General features: G+C 33.8%; 2 protein-coding genes across 2 annotated transcripts; both read left to right on the top strand.

Annotated features, from left to right (window-relative positions):
• The first annotated feature begins 458 nt into the window (after positions 1–458).
• Positions 459–4,400, top strand: LOC8276585 (putative hydrolase C777.06c). Its single transcript, XM_015727697.3, has 10 exons — positions 459–809; positions 896–1,034; positions 1,113–1,240; positions 2,161–2,308; positions 2,422–2,527; positions 2,732–2,790; positions 3,055–3,090; positions 3,162–3,271; positions 3,785–3,846; positions 4,040–4,400. The coding sequence occupies exons 1-9, from the start codon at positions 625–627 to the stop codon at positions 3,840–3,842; spliced, it is 969 nt and encodes a 322-aa protein (XP_015583183.1). The 5' UTR covers positions 459–624; the 3' UTR covers positions 3,843–3,846; positions 4,040–4,400.
• Positions 4,401–15,043: 10,643 nt separating this feature from the next.
• On the top strand, positions 15,044–16,637 carry LOC8276586. Its single transcript, XM_015727699.3, has 3 exons — positions 15,044–15,537; positions 15,797–15,862; positions 16,024–16,637. The coding sequence occupies exons 1-3, from the start codon at positions 15,364–15,366 to the stop codon at positions 16,540–16,542; spliced, it is 759 nt and encodes a 252-aa protein (XP_015583185.1). The 5' UTR covers positions 15,044–15,363; the 3' UTR covers positions 16,543–16,637.
• Positions 16,638–21,037: the final 4,400 nt, after the last annotated feature.

Below are 21,037 nucleotides of genomic sequence, written 5' to 3'. Positions count from 1 at the left end.
TAGTGTAGGATTAGCTTTAATATTAGAAACTGCAAAATTGAGTGTGTCCATAGCAATTGCTGAAGTTGTTACCATAGAGATGTTCTACTTTCAATGGTCTCCATAAGTTTATGGCTAATAAAGAGTGTTTGTTTTGTAAAAAAGCAAAAATGCATATATGTAAGAGAAAAGTAAGAGCACAGTAAAGAACAATGAGGATGGAAGATGACAGTAATGTGGCATTATTCTAGGTCCTATTTCTAGAAAAATTCAACAAAAATTGCCACTTTAACCTAATGGTGGTCTATTATTTTCATGTTGATGATGATCTGAGTTATGTTTTTTCATTGATTAAGTATTTAATTGGACCAAAAAGAATATATAGGGGTTTGAGTCGTTCTCCCTATAAACATTAAGGGCCAAAATGCACCTTTTCCCTAACCCCTTCAAATTTTTTAGGAGAATCAAAAGCAATCGCATTAAGTTGTTGCCACGTGAACGGAACAAAGACCACCAACCGCCAAAACCGTTAAGTTTCGCGGGCGGAGATCAACGCCCCGACCCACACTCGAGAGAAACTCGAGAGAAAGTATTCGTCTCTTTCTTTTCCTCTCTCTCTCAACTCACTCTCAATTTTTCGAACAAATGGCTCAAAACTGCACCGTTGAAAACGGCACAGATTATGACGGCAGATCGGCCGTCATCTTTCTCGGCACCGGATGCTCCAGCGCCGTCCCTAATGCAATGTGCTTGATCCAGCCGTCCGATCCTCCTTGCCACGTTTGCTCCCAGTCTCTCTCAATCCCGCCGGAGCAAAACCCTAATTACAGGTTGATTTTCCTATTTTTAATTGCTATTTCAATAAGATCTGTAATTTTCAATTGTATTTAATATGAACTGTAATATGTATATATAGGTGTAATACATCTCTGCTGATAGATTATTATAGCGAGAGCGATGAGAAACACAAGTATATATTAATTGATGTTGGAAAGACATTCAGAGAGCAAGTTCTTAGATGGTTTACTTTCCACAAGATTCCTCTAGTCGATTCTGTGAGTAACTTCTCTATCTTTTAATTTTCATAAAATAAAATTAACAAATGATTTCTTATTTTTGTAATTTAAATGCAGATTATTTTGACTCATGAGCATGCTGATGCAGTTCTTGGTCTTGATGATATCCGTGCCGTACAACCGTTTAGTCCTACTAATGATATTGATCCTACTTCAATTTATTTAAGTCAGTTCGCCATGGATAGGTACCCCTTGTTTCCTTTCCAGCTGTATATGTGCAGCTCTCTATCAAGTTAATGAATTGTCACTTATGTCTTCCATTATTAGACTGTGCATTGTAATGTGTGACAATTATGGACACATGATCTGCTTATGCTGTCTTGGTGATGAAATTTGCAATCTTATAAATATTGATACTTTAATATTGAAAATTAATGACCTAAGCCAAGGATTCAAGTATATTGAAGCTTTTATTTCAAATAGATCCATTATCTATAAAGATAAGCATTAGGACATTTTCCAAATTAACAGGAAGGGCAAAGCTATGCGTCCAACAAGCTTGAAATTCCCATCTTCTTGGAAATGTGTTACAACAATTAAAATTAGAATGTTGGTTTGTTTTGTTTGAACATGATGTCACTTAGAATTTGCTCTTAAAATTTGATAGGAAGTACTCGAAAAGTGAAAAGAAAGAACAAAATGAAGAGGATGACAACTCAACTCTTTTACCTCTAGTATTTCTGGAAGTCTATCCATTGTGGATATGATGATTATCTTTTTTCGTTTGCTTGATATATTTCCTTTTCTAATCAAAGACACTTCTAATCTTCTACATGAATATTTATCATCCTTAATGAACAACAGGAAAGTTTTAATGCCTACCTGTCAGGTGCCTCATTCACTGCTTTTATGCATAAATCTTAAACGACTGGAATCTTAGTTGTCTTACATGTTCTCTTTTACTTATTCCTGACTAATAATTACTAATACTGCATGAGATTTGAGTACTAGCATTATGCCTGATATGTAAAGATTCTGCTACCTTAACCCGATTACAGATAATTGTCAGAATTATGGAGATTTTTATTTTCTTTTACTTCTTGTTGTGCCAACTGGAATTTAACTTAACGTCATTAGCATTATGCTATGTTCACTTTTGAAACAGTATAGCAGTGAAATTTCCTTACCTGGTGAAGAAAAAATTAAAGGAAGGTCAAGAAGTAAGACGGGTAGCACAGCTGGATTGGCAGATAATTGAGGAAGACTCTCAGAGACCATTTGTTACATCAGGATTAAAATTTGTGCCTTTGCCAGTTACTTGCTCTGAACCTTTTCTTTTAGAGATTTATCATATTCGTTTGGACACACATACAAGCATGTGCTTCTTTCAGAGGCGTTTGTTTCTAATGATCTATTTTTAGTGCAGGTGATGCATGGAGAAGATTATATTTCTTTGGGTTTTCTCTTTGGTGAAAAAAGTAGAGTAGCTTATATATCTGATATTTCACGCTTCCCCGCAAGTACGGAGTATGGTGAGCTCTATTTCGTGCATCTTTTTTCATGCTGATTTAGTATATGCATTTTTATAATATTTCTGCTTTTAATTCCAGTGGAACAAGTAGAGATTGATTCATCTTTAATTAGTAGAGAAAGATTTGCTACTGTTTATGGATACACAAAAAGGAGGACTATATTCTAGATATCTATCATTATTTAGCAAATTCTTGATTTTTCAGTAATTTCAAAGGCTGGGGCTGGGCAGTTGGATCTTCTTATCTTGGACACTTTGTACAAGGTCAGTCATCAAAATATGGTTATTCGTGTTTTGTATCACCCTCAGTTGCTAACTTGTATTTCCATAAAATTTATTCACTAGCTATAAGTATGTAGACAAATAAGAATGATAAATTGTCATAGGAATGAGGTGCCTTCTTTATTATGTCAATTTCCTTTATTATGAGAAACCTAATTGTACAGTATGCTTGTTTATTTCTCTTCTGCTTTATTCTTTCTTTCGATGAGTTAAATATGTGATGTTCTCCTTGCCTCCTCTCTGCAGACTGGCTCCCATAATACTCACTTCTGCTTTCCTCAGGTTTGTTTGTAGTCCAGTCTTTTAGCCTTTATGGAATGTACTGTCACTTATATACTGCTGTATATATATAGACCCTTGAAGCTGTGAAGAGATTATGTCCTAAGCGAGCTCTTTTAATTGGAATGACTCATGAATTTGATCATCACAAGGACAATGATTTCCTAATGGAATGGTCTAAAAGGTTTGTAATGTACTTACCTTCATGATAAATATTTAATAGTCAATGACGAAGTGCATTGCTGGTCATGGTTGACATCTTCATGGTGCATGAGCACATGTAATTTAGTTTTCTTATTTAATTTGGTTTTAATATTCTTATAAAATTTGGTTCAAGTTTCTTTCAGTTTTCTTATTTAATATTTTAGGTTTCTTTTTTATCAATGTTGTTTGGGCTACTTTTTTCAAGTTTCTTTGGTTTAATATCTAGGTAGGTTATTCCCATTGAGTTCTTTATTATAGCCAGCACATAAAAGGATTACTAGACGACTATCTACCTTTGTATTTTGATTCTGAATTTTCTTTAAAATAAAGGGGGCTGTCTTTCCTTTTGTTTCAACCTCAAAGCCTAATTGATGAGAACTAATCGCCCATTAATTCCTTCAACCGCATGACTTTGGAAATTGACTAAAGCAACAGATGATGTCAGTATACTTTAGTAGGAATAAGAAACTAACAGCCATTGTTTACATTGCAGGGAAGGAATACCAGTGCAGCTTGCGCATGATGGTATGAGAGTGCCTATAGACTTATGATAAGGTAAACTGGTGTTCTAAGAAAGTGAATTTTTGTTAACTGTATTTCAAATTTTATGCATTTAATATATAAACAGCCCCGCTCACCCTTTCACTCTGAATTGGTACTGATGCATTACTACAGTGGGTACAACTAGCATCTGGGGATGATGTAAATGTTGAAATTAACGAACTGTTTATTCCATTTCTGTTTGTAGGTTGAGATAGGAGCTACCAACTATGGCAAGATACGAACACATAGTTTCCATCCCATTGTGATGGGAGGACTAAACGATATTGGTATTTTTTTATAGCTTCAGCAGATAACATTCAAATCGTCGAAGCAAATTTTTTGAACAAGCAGGGGCTATATATAACAAGGGCAGGGACGGTTGTAGCATGGTGGCAATGGTGGCACTTGCCCCCCAAAAGTTCCCGTAGTCTCTCTAAAGTTTTTTTTTTTTTTTTACTTTCAAAGAGAAAAGGAAAAACCTTTGTGATTAATTGTTTGCACTTTGCCCCATATTTAAAGTCCATATTTGGCCCCACTGAAAAAAAATCCCTAATAATTTAATTTTATTCCCGCATTTCAATTTAAAATCTTACTTATGTTTAATGATTTAAACCATTAGTTCCTAAGTAAATAAATGAATCATATACAACTTAATGATTTATTTTTATTTCGTAAATTTGTGGAGTAAATGTTTAAACAATCAAATGATGTTACTAACTAGATGTATTAGTTTTATGTCGTACTTTTCATTTATCCTTCAATTTATTATTGTAAACGTTATTCTTTAGGTCAATCAGGGTAATCTGAGAGGTATTTTTTTGTGTTATTGTTTTTGCGGAAAATTTTGTTGAATAATACTCTTAAAAGCAATTCTGACTGTATTAAGATCTTTTTTGAAAGAAAAAAAAATATCAAAATGGTTTTGGGATATCCAAGAAAATGAGGTTAATATAAATACAATATATAGTACTGTATTATTACAAATTTCTAAATGTGTTGTAAAGGTGTCCAACTTGTACTGGCGTCAGCTTCAACCTTTTGATTTTATTTACCCATTTTTGCGCAATTATCAAACCCTGTGTGCAAATTTTAGAAGATATATGGATGCTGGTGGCTTCGCATGAATGATGGTGATATTATATTTGTTTCATGGAAGGGCTTTGGTTTAAATTATAATATCATTGGCCATGGAAAAACTTTGATGTGTCAAAATTACAATTTGAGACGGCTGACCTTAACACATGTATTAAGTGTGTGTTTGCTTTAAGCGGGTGTTAAAAAATAGGTCTAAATCTTTTTAATTAAATATTTAAATTCTTTCATTTTTTCATTAACTGTGTTTTATCAAATCTGTTTTTATAATTTCAAAAATCTGAAAAATAAAATAAAATAAATCAAATATGTGATATTATAATTTCTAACTCATTTCTTGGTATCAGAGCCATGGTGACAGAGAAGAGAAATCCAACTATCATGACTTCAGAAATCATTACTCACACCTCTACCCTACAACTCTCTCCTTCCTGCAGAAAAACCATATCCAATAAGATTGATCATCTTGTGAAGATTTCTCATATTCCTGAGAATGTCCAAATTGAAAACACTCTTGTACGTATTATTAACCCATATAATATTTTCAAAAAACAGAATTTTGTCAGAAAAACCTTCAACTAAATCATCTACAAACAACCCTTATCCGTAAAAGAATATGTTCAATCTTCCTCTCTTTCACAATGTTCTCTTACTTCTACCACTAAAGAGCAGTATGTCACTCTTGAGATCCCAATTTCCTTCATAGAATAATGGAGGAAACAGGGATATACGCATCTCCATCTCGGAGCTGTCAAACTAGTCCTCTCATATCATGGCAGGATGGGTCTATCGGTTACGGCCCGTATGTCGCTGCTGGACACCAAATATCCTAAGTACGAACATGCAGTAATTGGCACGATAGTCACAACACTTAACACTGGGAGTGTTATTTTGACTTTCTTCCCCAATTTTAATCTATCTCTCCACGATCCCTATCTGTCAACTGCACTCAAGGTCCAAGTCCAGATCACGGGAGCAAATCAAGTGACCGATGCTCTCTCTGCGATCCTGCACCATCAGATAGTCTACAGATTACAAGATCATGCCTTTAATCTCCAAATTCCAGGCTTTCAAGCCTCCTCTGATGCTTTATTCATTATGGCTGACTCTGGCCAGATTCCTACAATAGTTCAGGCCCCAAGGCAGCTGGAAAAGGAAGATTTGCAGAAGCTGATCCTAACTGAATGGGTGACCAACTATGAAAAGCTTCAGGCATCTCGGGCGAAGCCTGTTCAAGCCACCGACCCTCTTTTTGTCAATCAAAAAGATGGTACGGTAAATACGATCTTTACAAAGACAGGAGAATCTTCTTCTGCACCTTCTATCTTCCAAGCATCAATGATACAGTCTGTATATAGACCTAGGGAGAAGATCCCTATCCACTCATTCCAGTCCTCTGGACATCAGATCTATGCTGCCAGAATAAAAGGACACTTCATCTGGGATGTTGACCCAGGAATGTGCCAATCAGGATGCACTTGTGGAGATGATCTCGATTTTGCTGAACCATGTTTTTAGCATTCTAGGAAAGATCCAAGAAATATGACTCCAGAGACTCCATGTTCAATCATGGACCCAAGGTCGGATGACCAGGATCCAGACGGTCCTCGGATTGGCATCCACAAGAGACAAAAAGAAAATCAGAGCAAAGCTCCTCTCCCAATATTTAAGGAAGCCTTAGATCTTCTTGCAAAAGAAGGAAAGACTGTCCTTGACATCACTTTTGATGAAATGAAGGCACTTTTGGCCCAATTGGGAGTTAAGTTTAAAAAAAGTTCTCCTGCAACTTGTAAAAAAGAAATTCAGTCTGATTTACCGGCAGTACAACCACCCCATACAATCCAAAGCTGTTTTATGTTCCAGCCAGAAGATTTTCCTCCTCTAGGGAAGACTGAGAATAAAAGATCGGAAATCCTTCCCTCAAGGATTACTCCTTCCGGATCTATAGAGCCCCTCACTCCACCAGAAGAGGTTCTGAATTGGCAGACCTCAAATTCTATAGTCCATAATTCCTATCTAAAGAAAATAGATGGAAAGCTGGATCAGGCTCTACACTTGGCTCACAAGCTGAACCAAAAGTTGGACACCTTCTCTCAGGAAGTACTCCAACTCTATTCATCTCTCACTGCCAGATATCAAGCTCTGGATAAAGAGCTTCGAGTTCCTCAGCCGATCACTCCAGCCTTCATCCAGAAGGAAAAGGAGATTACAAGGCTTAAAAGACAAATTGATCAGATTGAACATGATCTTCGAAGAGACCAGTCTTCTACAGTTTCATCTTTTACATCAGCAACCTCTACATCTTCTGTTATTGCTCCCTCATATTATTCTGCATTTTCTTTCCTCCCACAGCCAGAACAACAAGAAACTCTCTACCAACCTTTTGGCACTTTCTCTCATCTTTACCCAAAAGACTCCGTAACCCAGCAAAAGAAAATATCTCCTCCTCCAGTCTCTAAAGAAAAACTACCAGACCAATCACTCATCAGTCCTTATGATTCTGATTCTTCCTCAAACACCTCAGAGATTGTTGATATCACAGAAATTCTGATGAATACCTCTACCACTGAACCCAGCCCAGAAGTAGTGGAACCTAAGGATGAGGATACACAGTCATTTTTTGCTCCCACTAGAGCTCCATACCCAAGGTCAAAACCAACAACTGGCACGGGACCTTGGTTCTCCTTTGATAATCTGCCTCCATCAAAATGGAAAGATAAGCTTTCCGAGTTTTTAGCATGGATTGATCTCCAAATGACCCTTGATGGAGCTACACTCAAAAAAGTTCTTGCTGAATTTGTCACGAGATTCACAAGAAGTTTAAGAGATTGGTTTCAGTCACAGTCTGAGTACACCAGGCTCCAATTTGTGACACTACCAACTCCTTCAGCTGCGGTCACAGTCCTCCATAATCAATTCCTTGGAAGTTATGATCTTGTTATACGACAAAAAAAACAAGAATACTTTGACCGAAAATGTTGTTCGTTAAAAATAAAGGATCTGGAAAGACATTATTCTACTATGTCAAAACTGTATTATGTCATTGGAGGGCATGATGGTGATGATACGTTAAAGTATACTTTCATCACCTTATTACCAGATGAAATACAACCAAAGGTCAACAACATGATTGCTGCAACAAAGAAACCAGTCACCTCCATCACACTTGGAGAGATTTGGTAATTCACTCTCTCTTCCATTAAGAGATTATGTGATCAGCAAGAATTATTCAAAAGGTTATCTCAACGGGACTTGATTGTTCAAAAGGCCTATAACGAAAATCATCTCAAGATTAAATGCAAGGCCTCAAACTGCGTCTGCTCCAATCATAAAAAGAAGATCGGGCATCATTTTCAAAAATACCCGCGCAGAAACAAAGAATTCAGAGAAAGAAAGACGCGCTCAAAAGGGTTCATATATTTTCAAAAAAAAAGCGGAATCAAGGCCACAAATCTGACAGATGCTATATCTGCAGAAGAAAGGGACACTATGCTAAGAATTGTCCTCAGAATTCGGAAAAATCAGCAAGGATGATACAAGTCAGCATGTCTATGTCTCTTCCAGACTCATTTGAAGAGGATATAGAGTCGCTTCTATCAGAACAAGATAATCTTACTTCAGAGAGTCTCTTTAGGATCGAGGCAGAATATTCAGACTCCACTAAATCCTCAGAAGAGTCCTCTTCAGACTCGGTTGACAACGAGATCCCAATCTTAATGATCAGTCTCTCTTTGAGAGGAGAAAGAGAAGAAGATATCTTGAGAGATGTAATGCAGTATTCCTTCTCTCCATATCCATTTCCTGAGTTATCTCAGCTTGCAACCAAAATTCGTCCAGTCTCCTATGTTCCTATACAAGTTTTGCCTTCAAAATATGCAAAACCTGTTTCAGTTATAGCTTTCTTTGACACTGGAGCTCAAAGAAGCATGATGAATCCCGAAGTCCTTCCATCTGAATACTAGAAGCCTCATGATCAGTTTTTCAGAGCAGCAAATGGTCAAACCTTCAAGACTACTCTAATCATAAAGTAGAAAATCGGGATACAGTTTTTTTCTGATTGCGTGGTATGGACGCATATTATCGGTTCAGATCTTCCAAGCAAAGACCTCCTGATAGGGTTTGATGTTTATCATCAGGCTCAGAAGCTCCAGATTCTTCCCAATAGTATAAAATTCAAGAGGTAATTTCGTCCATACACAGAGACCTCTAATATGTTCACTATAGCAGATACAGGTCCACCATTTTTACAATACACAGAGAAATTCCTTCTCTTTTGTCCAGAATCCCATTCACATTTCCAACATCCTCTTCCCTTATGGAAAAATCTCCAGTTCTACATCAGCCTCCCTTTCAAACTCAATGAAGATATCAACCCTACAAAGGCCACACATCTAGGAATGTCTCCTACAGATCTAGCTCTTGCCAGATCAGAATGCTCGACTCTGTTACAATAAGGCCTTATTGAGCCCACAACCTCACAATGGGCCTGTCAAGCCTTTTATGTGGAAAAAAGCTCTGAGAAGTTACGAGAGAAAAAGAGACTTGTTATAGATTACAAGCCTTTAAACCATTTCTTTCAAGATAACAAATTCCCTCTCCCTCGAATTTCGAACCTTAAAGTCCATATCCAAAAGGCCCAGTTCTATTCCAAATTTGACCTCAAAGCGGGCTTTTGGCAATTAGGTATCCAGCCCTCAGAAAGATACAAAACATCCTTTTGTATCCCAAATGCCCAGTATCAATGGACAGTCATGCCTTTTGGGCTCAAAACGGCTCCTTCACAATTTCAAAAGACCATGATAGAAATCTTTGGGCCTATCCTTTACTCCTCTTTGATCTACATTGATGACATTCTACTATTCTCGAAAACAGCTGAGGAACATCATCAACTCCTAAAACAGTTCCTCGCTATTATTCAAAAATATAACATCACGCTGTCAGAGAAAAAGAGTCTTATTGGCCAACAAGAGATAGAGTTTCTTGGCATGCATTTCAAAAACGGCCAATACACGTATAGTCTGCATCTGACAAAGGAGCTTGATTACTTCCCAGAAGAGAATCTCTCAGTAAAGCAAATTCAACAGTTCCTTGGGATTCTCAATTATGTCATAGAAGCCATACCACACATGTCCAATTACACATGTCATATTTCTAAGATGCTCAAAAAGGACCCTCATCCTTGGGGAACAGAGCAGACTACAGCTGTCCGAAAACTAAAAGAGTTTGCCCACAATCCTCCATCTCTCACTATCCCATCCACAAGAGATCTTATCCTTCAGACAGATGCGTCTGATTATGGGTGGGGGGCCATCTTCCTTGAAAATCTCAATGGCAAAGAACAACTGTGTGGTTACTCATCAGGACAGTTTTCTTCTTCAGAAAAACATTACCACACAACCTACAAGGAGATCTTGGCAGTCAAATACGGGATAAAGAAGTTCAAGTTTTTTCTGATTAGACAGCACTTCCTGGTTCGGATGGATAATTCTTCTTTCCCAAAAATCCTTGAATCCCACCAAAAGACCTTACCAGAGCCTCAATTATTGAGGTTAAAATCATGGTTCAGCAGGTATGATTTTGAAGTCCAGCATATAAAAGGGATGAGAAATCTCATTCCAGATTTCTTATCCAGACTCTCAAAGTCACAAAATCAACCTATAGTCCTCCTCACCTCAACAATCAATCTCCCTATAATTTTCATGGCCTCTTCGTCCTCAAAACCAACTCTGCAACCTCCCTCTCCACCAGATCTTCCCGCCAACCTCACAACCAGACAAGTCACTGATTTTGCCAGAAATATGATGTTTCATTATTTGGCAACTTTCCAACAAACTTTCTCACTACCCATTCAACCCAACTTCTTTTACCCAGACTACCCTTGGTGTCTCCTTTATCACCTTTCTCCTACCCATCCACAGATTAAAAGTGAATTGTGGTTTTTATGGTGCCTTTCTACAGTTTGTTATCATGCTATTGAAATACCCATTATGGATCTTTTACACTTCTTCAATAATGAGACAAATTCTGGAACATATCCATGGAGATACCTTACTTGGTTCAAAACCCCGTACCAATGGAGAAGGGAACTTCTCAAGGTTATTCATGAGAACAGATTATTTACAGACAATAATCCCAAGGCTTCAGGATATCATGCCATTTTCATCCTCCACAGGCCTTACCTTCAGATCTCAAAAGACACTTATGCAACTCAAAACATCTGTCATTATTGGAGGTCGATTGAAGTGTCTTTGCATCTTGCTCCTCCAATAATTACAAGAGATCTAAAGCAGGCTCTGCACCTAAGAAATGAGTTAGGGACGACCGATGTCTCTACACCATTAGTCTGCACTTACAATGGACATCTATGGACTGAGACTGAACATCCCATTATTGAACATTCCATTTTTCCTATACTTCCAACTCCACTAGATGATTCGGATCTGACCAATGAACAGAAGGATGCCATCATGCAAGATTCTCAACCTATGGATGACGATGACTATGACAGTGTTTTCTAAATTAGTGGTGTGTGCGCTGGACGTGAAGACAAGCCTTCTCCTCAATAATAATATGTAATAAAAGATGAAGTGTCAAATTCATCTTTCGGTGCATTATTTTATGTCTTTCACATGTGTAAAGTAAGTGCATTATTAAGACTTGTCGTCTTAATATGCATGTGAGCTGTCGGTGAGCTGTCAGTATATTATTAGACTTATTTTTTGTAAGTGGAAAATCTCAACTCTTCCTCTAAGGAAAACATGTGTCAAAGATAAGATTCCCACCTTATCTTTTTCTGTCGTTTTGTATTTACACTCCTCTATAAGAGGAGAAGTCGATATGTAATGAAAGCAAGCAAGTTTTTCCTTTCATCTATGAGCATAATATTCTTCTCTCTCATGGCTTTCTAAATTTCCGCATTCTCTTCTTCTCGATCCATTGGCAATGAACTAATTGTCTGCACGATCTGTTCTTCTATGATCCGAAAGGGCTAACTCGGCTATCGAAATCCAAAAGAGCAGAAAGACCTCACATGGCGAGGTGCCTATATACGGTCTTAGCTTGAGGATCTCTCCTGCCTTGAGTTTACAGCATGAGGATTATGGAATGAACGGCTCTCGGCTTCCTTTGGTATCAGTCATGTTTGAGATTGAGTTTGAAGAAATCTATCTTTTTAAAAAAAAAAAAAAATCATCTCTTTTGAGTTCTAGAATTGTTTGAGAAATTTCTTATTTCTCTATCTTTTTCCTATTTCTCTTTACATATTTTTTTCCTTCTAGTAACAAAAAATAATTCTCTTTACATATTTTTTTTCTTTTTTTCTATTAATAAAAGATTAAAATAGAAGATAGAATAGAAAAAGTTGTTAAGAAACACATGAATATCAAAATTAATTTATATATATATATTTCTGTGACCTAAAGTATTTTTGATATGCATGTTTAATTTTTAATACATAAAATTTTTATTTTAACACGTGTACTTACTTTTAACATATGAAATTCAAGCTGATGTGTAATTTTGTGATTTATTTTTATTAAGTTATTAATTAATAAATTACATTTCTATTTAAACATTCATTCTAATCTTAAAAAATAACATATTAATAATACATTAATTTTTCAATTAGATAATGATTAGATTTTTAATTAGATAATTATTATTCTAAAAAATAGTATATTAATTATATTTTAATATTATATTAACTAACAAATTAATTTTTTAATTAGATAATAATTATAATTATAGAAAATAATATTTTTAAATATTATATTCACTACTAAATAACTTTTAATTATATAATAATTTTTAATTTTAAAAATAATAATATCAATTATATTGATAGTATTAATTTATATAATATTAGAATTAAAAAATAAATTTTATAATTTTTATTATTATACTAATAAAATTTTTAAAAAATTTAAAAAATTTAAAAATAGTTAGTTTATTATTATTTTTTAAAATATTAAATTATATTTATAAATTTAATTTTATAATTAAAATAAAATATACGGATAAACAAGTAATTATTTATAATTTAAATGCTATAAGCAGCAGTTCACCTATCCCTCTCGGATCCTCGTGGCTTTTGGAATGGCGATTTGGCATTGACCTCTTCTTCAATTGTACCTTCTTTTTCTCGTAATTTCTTTTCTGTTATTTATTTAAGGTCATACGTGGCTTCATCATACGAAAACAATAGTCGATTGCGTGTCAAAATGTAAAAGGTGCAATTTTCAACTTTACTAGCAAAGATAATGGAAGAGCTTTGGACTCCTACTTTAGTTGTGGTCGCTCGGAATATGCGGGGGTATTGCATATAATGTGCAGCTGTGTACGTGGTATGGCCACTAACAAATCAAATTCGTAATCAATCTAAAATTATTTTATTTAATGATTTGATTGATACTTCAATTAATATCAATTCCTTATTTAAAACAAAATAATTGGTAAAAGTGAAATCTCGATGCATGGGACATCAAAGTTGGCCTATAAACATCAATTTGGAAATTGATTAATTCAAACGGTTGAATATTTGGTTATTATTATTTAGATTTTTGGTTTACTTTTACTAGTAGACGTTTTGTAACGTATAGCCTGGATTAGGGGTTATAATCAGTTCAGTATTACTTTAGAAAATGTTGCTTTTGATTTATTTTTTTTTAGAAAAAAGAAGTATTTTATTTGTTACAGTCTAATTCTAACCACCTGCTTCGAGCAACGAGCTTAATTATTATATTATCAGAACTATTGATTTGAATACGGATTATAACAACTGATATCAACACCTTATATAGATTTTTTTACTTGCATTCTCTTATACTGTACTTGTGTTACTTCTTTTTACCACTTTGAGCCATGTAATAAGTTAAATATATATATATATATTTCTTACTATTTTACTTTCTAAATTGTATTACTAAAAAATATATAATTTACTTTATTTGTGAAAAATATATATATATAATTTTTTTATATTCATAAAAAAAAATTATTTAGTAATTTAGAATGCGTCGGAGGTTGATTATTATAGATAATAAAATACTATATAAGAGTTTTTGATGCAACTGTATATCCAAGACTTGATTTTAAAACTTTAATTAAGCTAAAAGAAATTTTTATCCTTTCACTCTTGGATCACAACGAAATAAATTAAAAAAAAATTCTTATTACATATAAAGTGTTTTATATTTTAATATTTAATAATTCATACATACTTTATTATTTATACATACTTTATTATGGTTAACTATAACTCACCTTGTCCAGTATGTTAGGCATCTATTTTCCAAATGTTGTTCTTGGTGTTAAAAGTAATTAGATATTATTATTGTTGTTGTTTTGTGACTGATATTCCAATCTATAATCTCCGTGAGTATCGAAGGTAAAGAAAAAATCATAATAATGTTTGCCAAACGATTTGATATTATCAGCTCCAAAGGCTTGAAAACTTTACTCCGGGGTCTAAAATTTCAATACATTTATTAATAACTCGGCCGACTGAGACGAGCTATTAATAAAAAAATTTAAAGGCTAATCTCAATTTTCAGAATACCTGTAAGGAAATGTTACAAGAATTTTTAAAAGCTAATTTCAATTTTCAGAGTATCTGCAAGGAAATGTTAGAAAGCGTCGGACGAAATTATCCGGTTATTCACTTTGACAATAAAGTTAATAATTTATGTAAGGGTGGTTGTGATGTCCCCTATTCTTTATATAAGTGTTGAAGGTGTTTTAGTCTATTTAAAAAAAAAAATCATATTTGTAGGTCGTCCTAATTGTATTAGGTACTTTTGTTCATCTTCAGAGTTCTAGATCGGATCGGCCTCTATGACTAGAGTCCTCACACATTCTCTTAGAATTTCAGTCATAGTAGACATGAATCTTTAGTGAATCCTCTCTTTTTTGGGTGAGACAAGCTAGTTTATGATTAATGAAAAATTATATATGATTTTTGTAAACAATTTTGCAATATATATTGTTCCAAAAAAGGAAATAGAAAAAAAAAGGTTTAAGCAAATAGGGATATTGACTAATTTCTTATGTTTAGCAATAACAAAAATTTGAATGTTCTGCTGTTCTAATAGATCCTGTAACCATCTAGAAACAGTCAAAATACAAGACTAATAGAACCTCCATTTCCAAAGTCTTCGAATCCCATGTTAGTTTTCTTCTCCTTGACCTTACAAAACAAATCTTAAAAATGACAGAAAATACTAATCACCTTGACCATTTGAATTCCTCTTTCAAAATTATGCCCTCCAATCTAATTCATAATTCACACCTTAAAAACATCTTTTCAATCTAGATTTTCAAGTACCTTTTGGCGATTTATTGACAGTTTCGTGATTCGTTTTTAGCAGACAAGAAGGAAAATAAAAAAGCAAGAAAGAAAGAAAAGAATTAAGGAAGGAAAGGTTTAAGGCAGAAAGAGAGATGGGATGCTTTGTACCTTTTAACAACAGGAATTTGGATATAAGCTTTTTTGTGCTCAGGCCAACAGCTGTGCTGGTTGATGAGATTGTTGGGTCTCTTAAGCAATTTTCTGGAAGCACTGAGAGTCTCGGTTGTGTGCAGAGTTCCATTTTCAAAAGCATCCATGGAAATATGGTTAGAATTTCTATTTATGTAAAAGTTTACTGTTTCCAGGTTTAAGTAATTAACTGGGTTAAGTTTCTATCATTCAGATATGATACTAGGGCAACCTATATATTATATATAATGTTTGTTTTTTTATTTCTTTTTCATTAGGGAGTTTTCTGTTTCTTTTCTTTCTTTTTCTCCAATTTGTTACTTTTTAAGTAATTTTGGTTGGATATATGATACCGGAAGTTGTTTTGAGATCTTAACTGGTTCAGTTTGCCTTCAGATCATATGGTATGGAGCATGGATCAAGAAATCCAGTCAAAACAAAGACTTATTGACTGCGGTCCTTGTAAGTTTGATGTCACTCTTTCTTAGGATTCTATATCACTACTATAATAACCTTATTGTAAAATCATTTATAATTCGAGTTTAAGCACTACTACATTCCATTAAATCTTAATTACTTCTCACTTCCTCTGTTGGGTTTTTCTTAAATTTTGTTTGCACTAGCTATCAATGCTGACAAAAGCAACATCAAGCATAGCAATCTTAAGCGAACATGGATTCTTCGATGCATACGCGGGAGAGTCGAGAGACGGCTCAGCTGCCGCAAAATTTTCAACAGGAGATACAATCTCCATGAACATAATATCACCCCACCAGTCCAGGAGCAACAATATCAACGACCTTTCCTATGCAAATTTAGCACTGTTCAAATCAAGATTCCTGAAGATGGAAGGTGCAAATGCAGGAGTTTGCTTGAACTGCCAAAGCATCCCAAGAGTGGCATGTCTTTATGTGTGGAGATCCCTCCATTTTTGTTACTCGTGGATCATAACTTCTGACCACAGGAAGACAGTGCTTCCATACCTCGAACGTTTCTCTCTTGATGTTAAGTATGACATCTTCAGGGTAGTTTTTGTTAGCAGTGACAATGTTGTAAGTTATCCACATCTTGCTTCTAATAATCAGATGCTACAAAATGGAGAGACTAGCAAAGAGAAAGGACAGGTAATTGTCCAAGATTGAACATATGTTTATTCCTACTGTTAACCCTTTTGTGAATAATGTCTCCTGATGTAAATTAATATTTTGTTTATATTAAGTAAAAATTCACGTGTTAATTTGTGGTTACACTAAACCATATGTTTACTGACATGCAAACTATGTGCATTCTATGCATTTTGCAATCCAACTATACTGAGTTGCATTACATTTACAGTTTCAATTTCTAGATTTTAGTTTTTTTCTAAGGCCAACTAAAAAATTAATTGGCATATCACTTACTATGTTACCTCAAACCATCATTTGCAATATTCTTCAACATATGTCTCAAAAAGAAACATTGTTTCTTTCTTGCTTTTTGATTGTCAAACGTTCAATAACTCTTGGGAGGATCATGTCGAAAGTAATTTCTCAAGCAATATTTGTGAATAAAAGAGATATTAACTATAAGCACATCATATTTTAAACTTAATTTGGCAAACCATATTGATTTAACAAGTAAAAGTTATAGCACAAAATTTCTTACCAAATAAAAATTAACAAATTCTAATAAACCAAGGAATTGCAATTACTCATGATTTATTCAAGCATCTTAAAAGTTATGATATCTTCAAAATCTTCTAGAAAATAGTCAAGTTCTGTTCCAAAATCATGTTTAGTGAGAAAATAGACGCATATTTTCGCTTTGGATCTAAGGGAAATTCAAGAATGTAAGGCTTGGGCTCCCATCAAAGGCCCATTTTAAACTTATACTTGCAATCTTCTTCTTCACTGTTACAGTGAATTAGCCTAAACAAGGTGCAGTTTTCAAATGCTATTCCACTTTCTTTCTTTTGTTGAATTTCATTTGAAATCTTGTCTTTTGAGAAAAATTATGGTCGTAGGAAGAAAATATAATAATTCTAGTATTAACAGCAGAGAAATGTAAATATTTAAGATTTTTCTATTAACTTAATTTCTTATGATCTTTAGCTATACCATAAGATTTTATTTTTTTTTGTCCGACTCTTTTTATCTATTAGTGATATCTCAATAAATTAGCATTAAATTATTAATATTGATGGGTTGGCAAAAAGAGTGTATAATGTAGGAGCTGCTGGATTGTGTATAGTGATAGGGCTTTTTAATTCTCTTGTCAAAAATCAATATTTATTTTTGTTTACTATTTTAGTAGAATATCTTGCGTATAGATCATAAAAATAGGTTGAAAAAACTGAATCACCTAAACAACATTGTTTTTTCTTCTACTAATATCTATTTTTCTCTTTATTCATTTATGAACCTTCTAAACTCGTAATATATATTATAGTCTTGGACGAAGTTTTAAGAGAATTCATAATTAAGGTTACTAAAGTTAAATGAGTTTTTGCCATCAATAATCATCTATGTAAAGGATCGTTTTGCTATGTTTTTATTTCTTATTTTTAAATTTTATGTTTTAAAGTTAAAATATTTATTATTGATAATAATAGAGCATTATAAGTGAACCTATAATATCTGAGAAAGAGAGGTTGACCAAGCTTGTATTCCACCACAACAGAAAGTCTAAAACATCATATCATTGATGAACTCTAGTCAGAGAATTCGACGCGGCATAGAATCCTTTAGACAACCAAGAGAACGAGTCATATTATAACTAAGCCGACCTACATTTACGGAGTTCTACTTCTAGTATGACAAGAAGACTATTAATGTCTATATAAGGAATGGGGATACCACACTTACAGGTTGATGCTATTTTACACCTTTATACAATTTAGCCACCCTCCAACAAACTACTGACTTTATCATTAGTGTAAGTGATCGGACAATCCCGTCTAGCGCTTTTTAATCCTTTTTGCAGATATTCCATTGGCTCTCGAAGATCTTTGTTGATAGCCCACATTTGATTGGCCGAGTTATTAATTCTTAAAAAGTAAATTGATTTATGAAAATTTATTTTAAGTTTTAAAGAATAAAAAATAAAAAAAAATAATTTATTAATATATTTTATTTTAAACATTGCGCAATAAAATCCAAAAACTAGAAAACAAAGTAATATCAATGAACTAAATTAGTCAATTAAACATGAAATAAACTGCCAATTGATTTTAGCCCTACTTCATGATTTACTAAAGAATAAACATAAGCTGCCAAATGTTTGTAGGCAATTAAGCAAACCTTTCAAATGGGTGATCATTACTTCATTAGCCCTACCCTAATGATATTGATGACCCACTTTGAAGTAATCAAGCTCCAAACTTTTTCTTAAATATATATATATACACAGCGGTTAAACAATAATACCCACCAGTATCAAATAATTTTTCGGTGAAAGATTTTTTTAAAAGAATATTCACAGACATGTCTGTTAATTAACTTATATATTTGAATAAGATGATTTTGATAAGAAAACTAATTCCTTTGGTTCTGATCGACAAGCACTATGCACGAGCCCACATTGAGATTTTAGGACTGCCACCTTCAACAACTGCTCTATCTAAATCCTTCCAAAAGGCAATGCACCATCATTGACCATAAAACCTTACCAGCATCACCATTGATTGAGAAAAGGAAAAAAGAAGAAAAAAAAAGGTGACTTTTTGCCTACCAAAACTTTCAGAGATTGGAGGGAAAGTTATAATCAAATGGACCCGTGAGAGAAATCTACAAGATTATAGTGCCCATTCCAGTCAAACTCCATGTGTTTTGAGATGAGTCCTAATTAACTTAGAATTCTTTCCAATTGCATGTCCCACATTTCTATTTCCTTCTATATAGGGTGGAATCTTAGAAGAAAAAATCTAATAGCTTTTAAATCTCTGGGATATGTTGTTTTCCACAAACCCCCCCAATTGTGTTACCTGCTCCGTATGCCATGTTCTTCAATTTCTTTGACAGTTGTTAAATGTTTGAATTTCTTTTGGAGGGACAAAATGAGATCAATGGAGTAAGAGGAAATAAAGAAAATATGCAAATCTGGGCAAAAAAGAAAAACTATCAATTATTAAGAAGATTATTCTTTATTAAAATCACAACTCACTCACTAATTTAGATATTAGTAAAATCTCAAAATAAATTAATTACTTTTTAAGTCGCTGGGTTTGTTCTTTTTTCGTTTTTGGTTTTTCTGTTTGCATGGTTTGTTGCTGTAAACAGGAAATGAGGGAAAGATGAGGGCATGTGCGGTGCAGGAATCTAAGTAGGGAAAATGGTACAACTTTTGTAAATATTGCCAGGATCACGATGGAATGGAGACAAATTTGTTCAAAACAAGAGACAAATATATGTATTTAGGATAGATACCTAACCATCCTCTTGAGGTAGACTGGAGACAATGCCCTCTAAGTTGTACTTTCTGATAACATTTTGAGATTCAAAGAAAAGGGAACCTTTTTTAGCTCCACTTCAGCCCCCTTTATTTTCAGTCCTCCCACCTCAACCTGGACTATTTTTTTCTTTAATAGGAGAATGAGGATATTGGAATTTCATTTGCATCATAAAGATACTTTTAACTCTGAATTGATCTTGTTAGATTCAGAGAATACACTTTTCTGCTAACCAAAAAGTTTCAAATTAATAGATAGATAGTAATAGTGAAAATATTTGATTCTAATATAATAATTTATTTTTTTTATTATTTTAAATTGTATAAAATAAGAGATATTTATTTCCAGATCACTCAAATTTAATATTTAAAAAGAAATTATATAATTAAAATTATATATGAGTACTCCTAATCAATTCTGAGAAGTTATTAGAAATGCGTTATAAATGCTTTTTGTCCAAAGGAAAGAGGAACAATTTCCATACATACAAGGCAACAAGGGAAGCTGAGAGTCAGTATAGTTGGAAGTCAAAAATTAAGCTGTACTAAAAATGAAAAGAAGAAGAATAATTAGGTGGCGCCGTGTAATCTTGCCATGTGGGGAATGTGGTCAAAGAAGTGGGCTAGTCAATGCGTTCATATTTTGATTTTGGTTGAAACTTGAAAGGAACAGGGTTAGCCAACCAGATGGTGGGTCAAAAATCCCAACCCACACCATTCATGTAAATCCAAACAAAAGGACATTGAACACTGACAAGGGGACAATACATGTGAGTAGGGCTCATCGCAAAATTCCATTTAATGATAGTTTCACATTATATTAGTATATAAAATTATAAAGAATGTTTTTGGACACACACACCAACCCTCAATATCTTAACTTCCGATTCACTGAAATTCTTTTTACTAGCCCTTTTATACAAACAATTGCTCCCCATTTCCCGTTTTCCTTTTTTTATATTTCTAAACTAGAGGACCCCATCAAAGCTTTTTTAATTATACTAACAATGGGGTGGGGGGGACCTCTTCCTTTTGCCTCCGGCTTTGAGTTACAATTTTTGGATAATGCTATTTAAAGTTAAGCTTCTCTTTAAAAAAAAAAAAAAAAAAAAATAAGGCATTTTTTACATTAAATTAAAAATAGTCTCCACCCAAAGTGGATTCTGAAAATATTAAATAAGGCATTTTTTTACCACTAAAAGGTAAAGGCAT

Source organism: Ricinus communis, chromosome 5 (genome assembly GCF_019578655.1).
Source record: "Ricinus communis isolate WT05 ecotype wild-type chromosome 5, ASM1957865v1, whole genome shotgun sequence".
Classification (NCBI taxonomy): Eukaryota; Viridiplantae; Streptophyta; class Magnoliopsida; order Malpighiales; family Euphorbiaceae; genus Ricinus; species Ricinus communis.
This window is presented reverse-complemented; position numbering and strand designations above follow the sequence as displayed.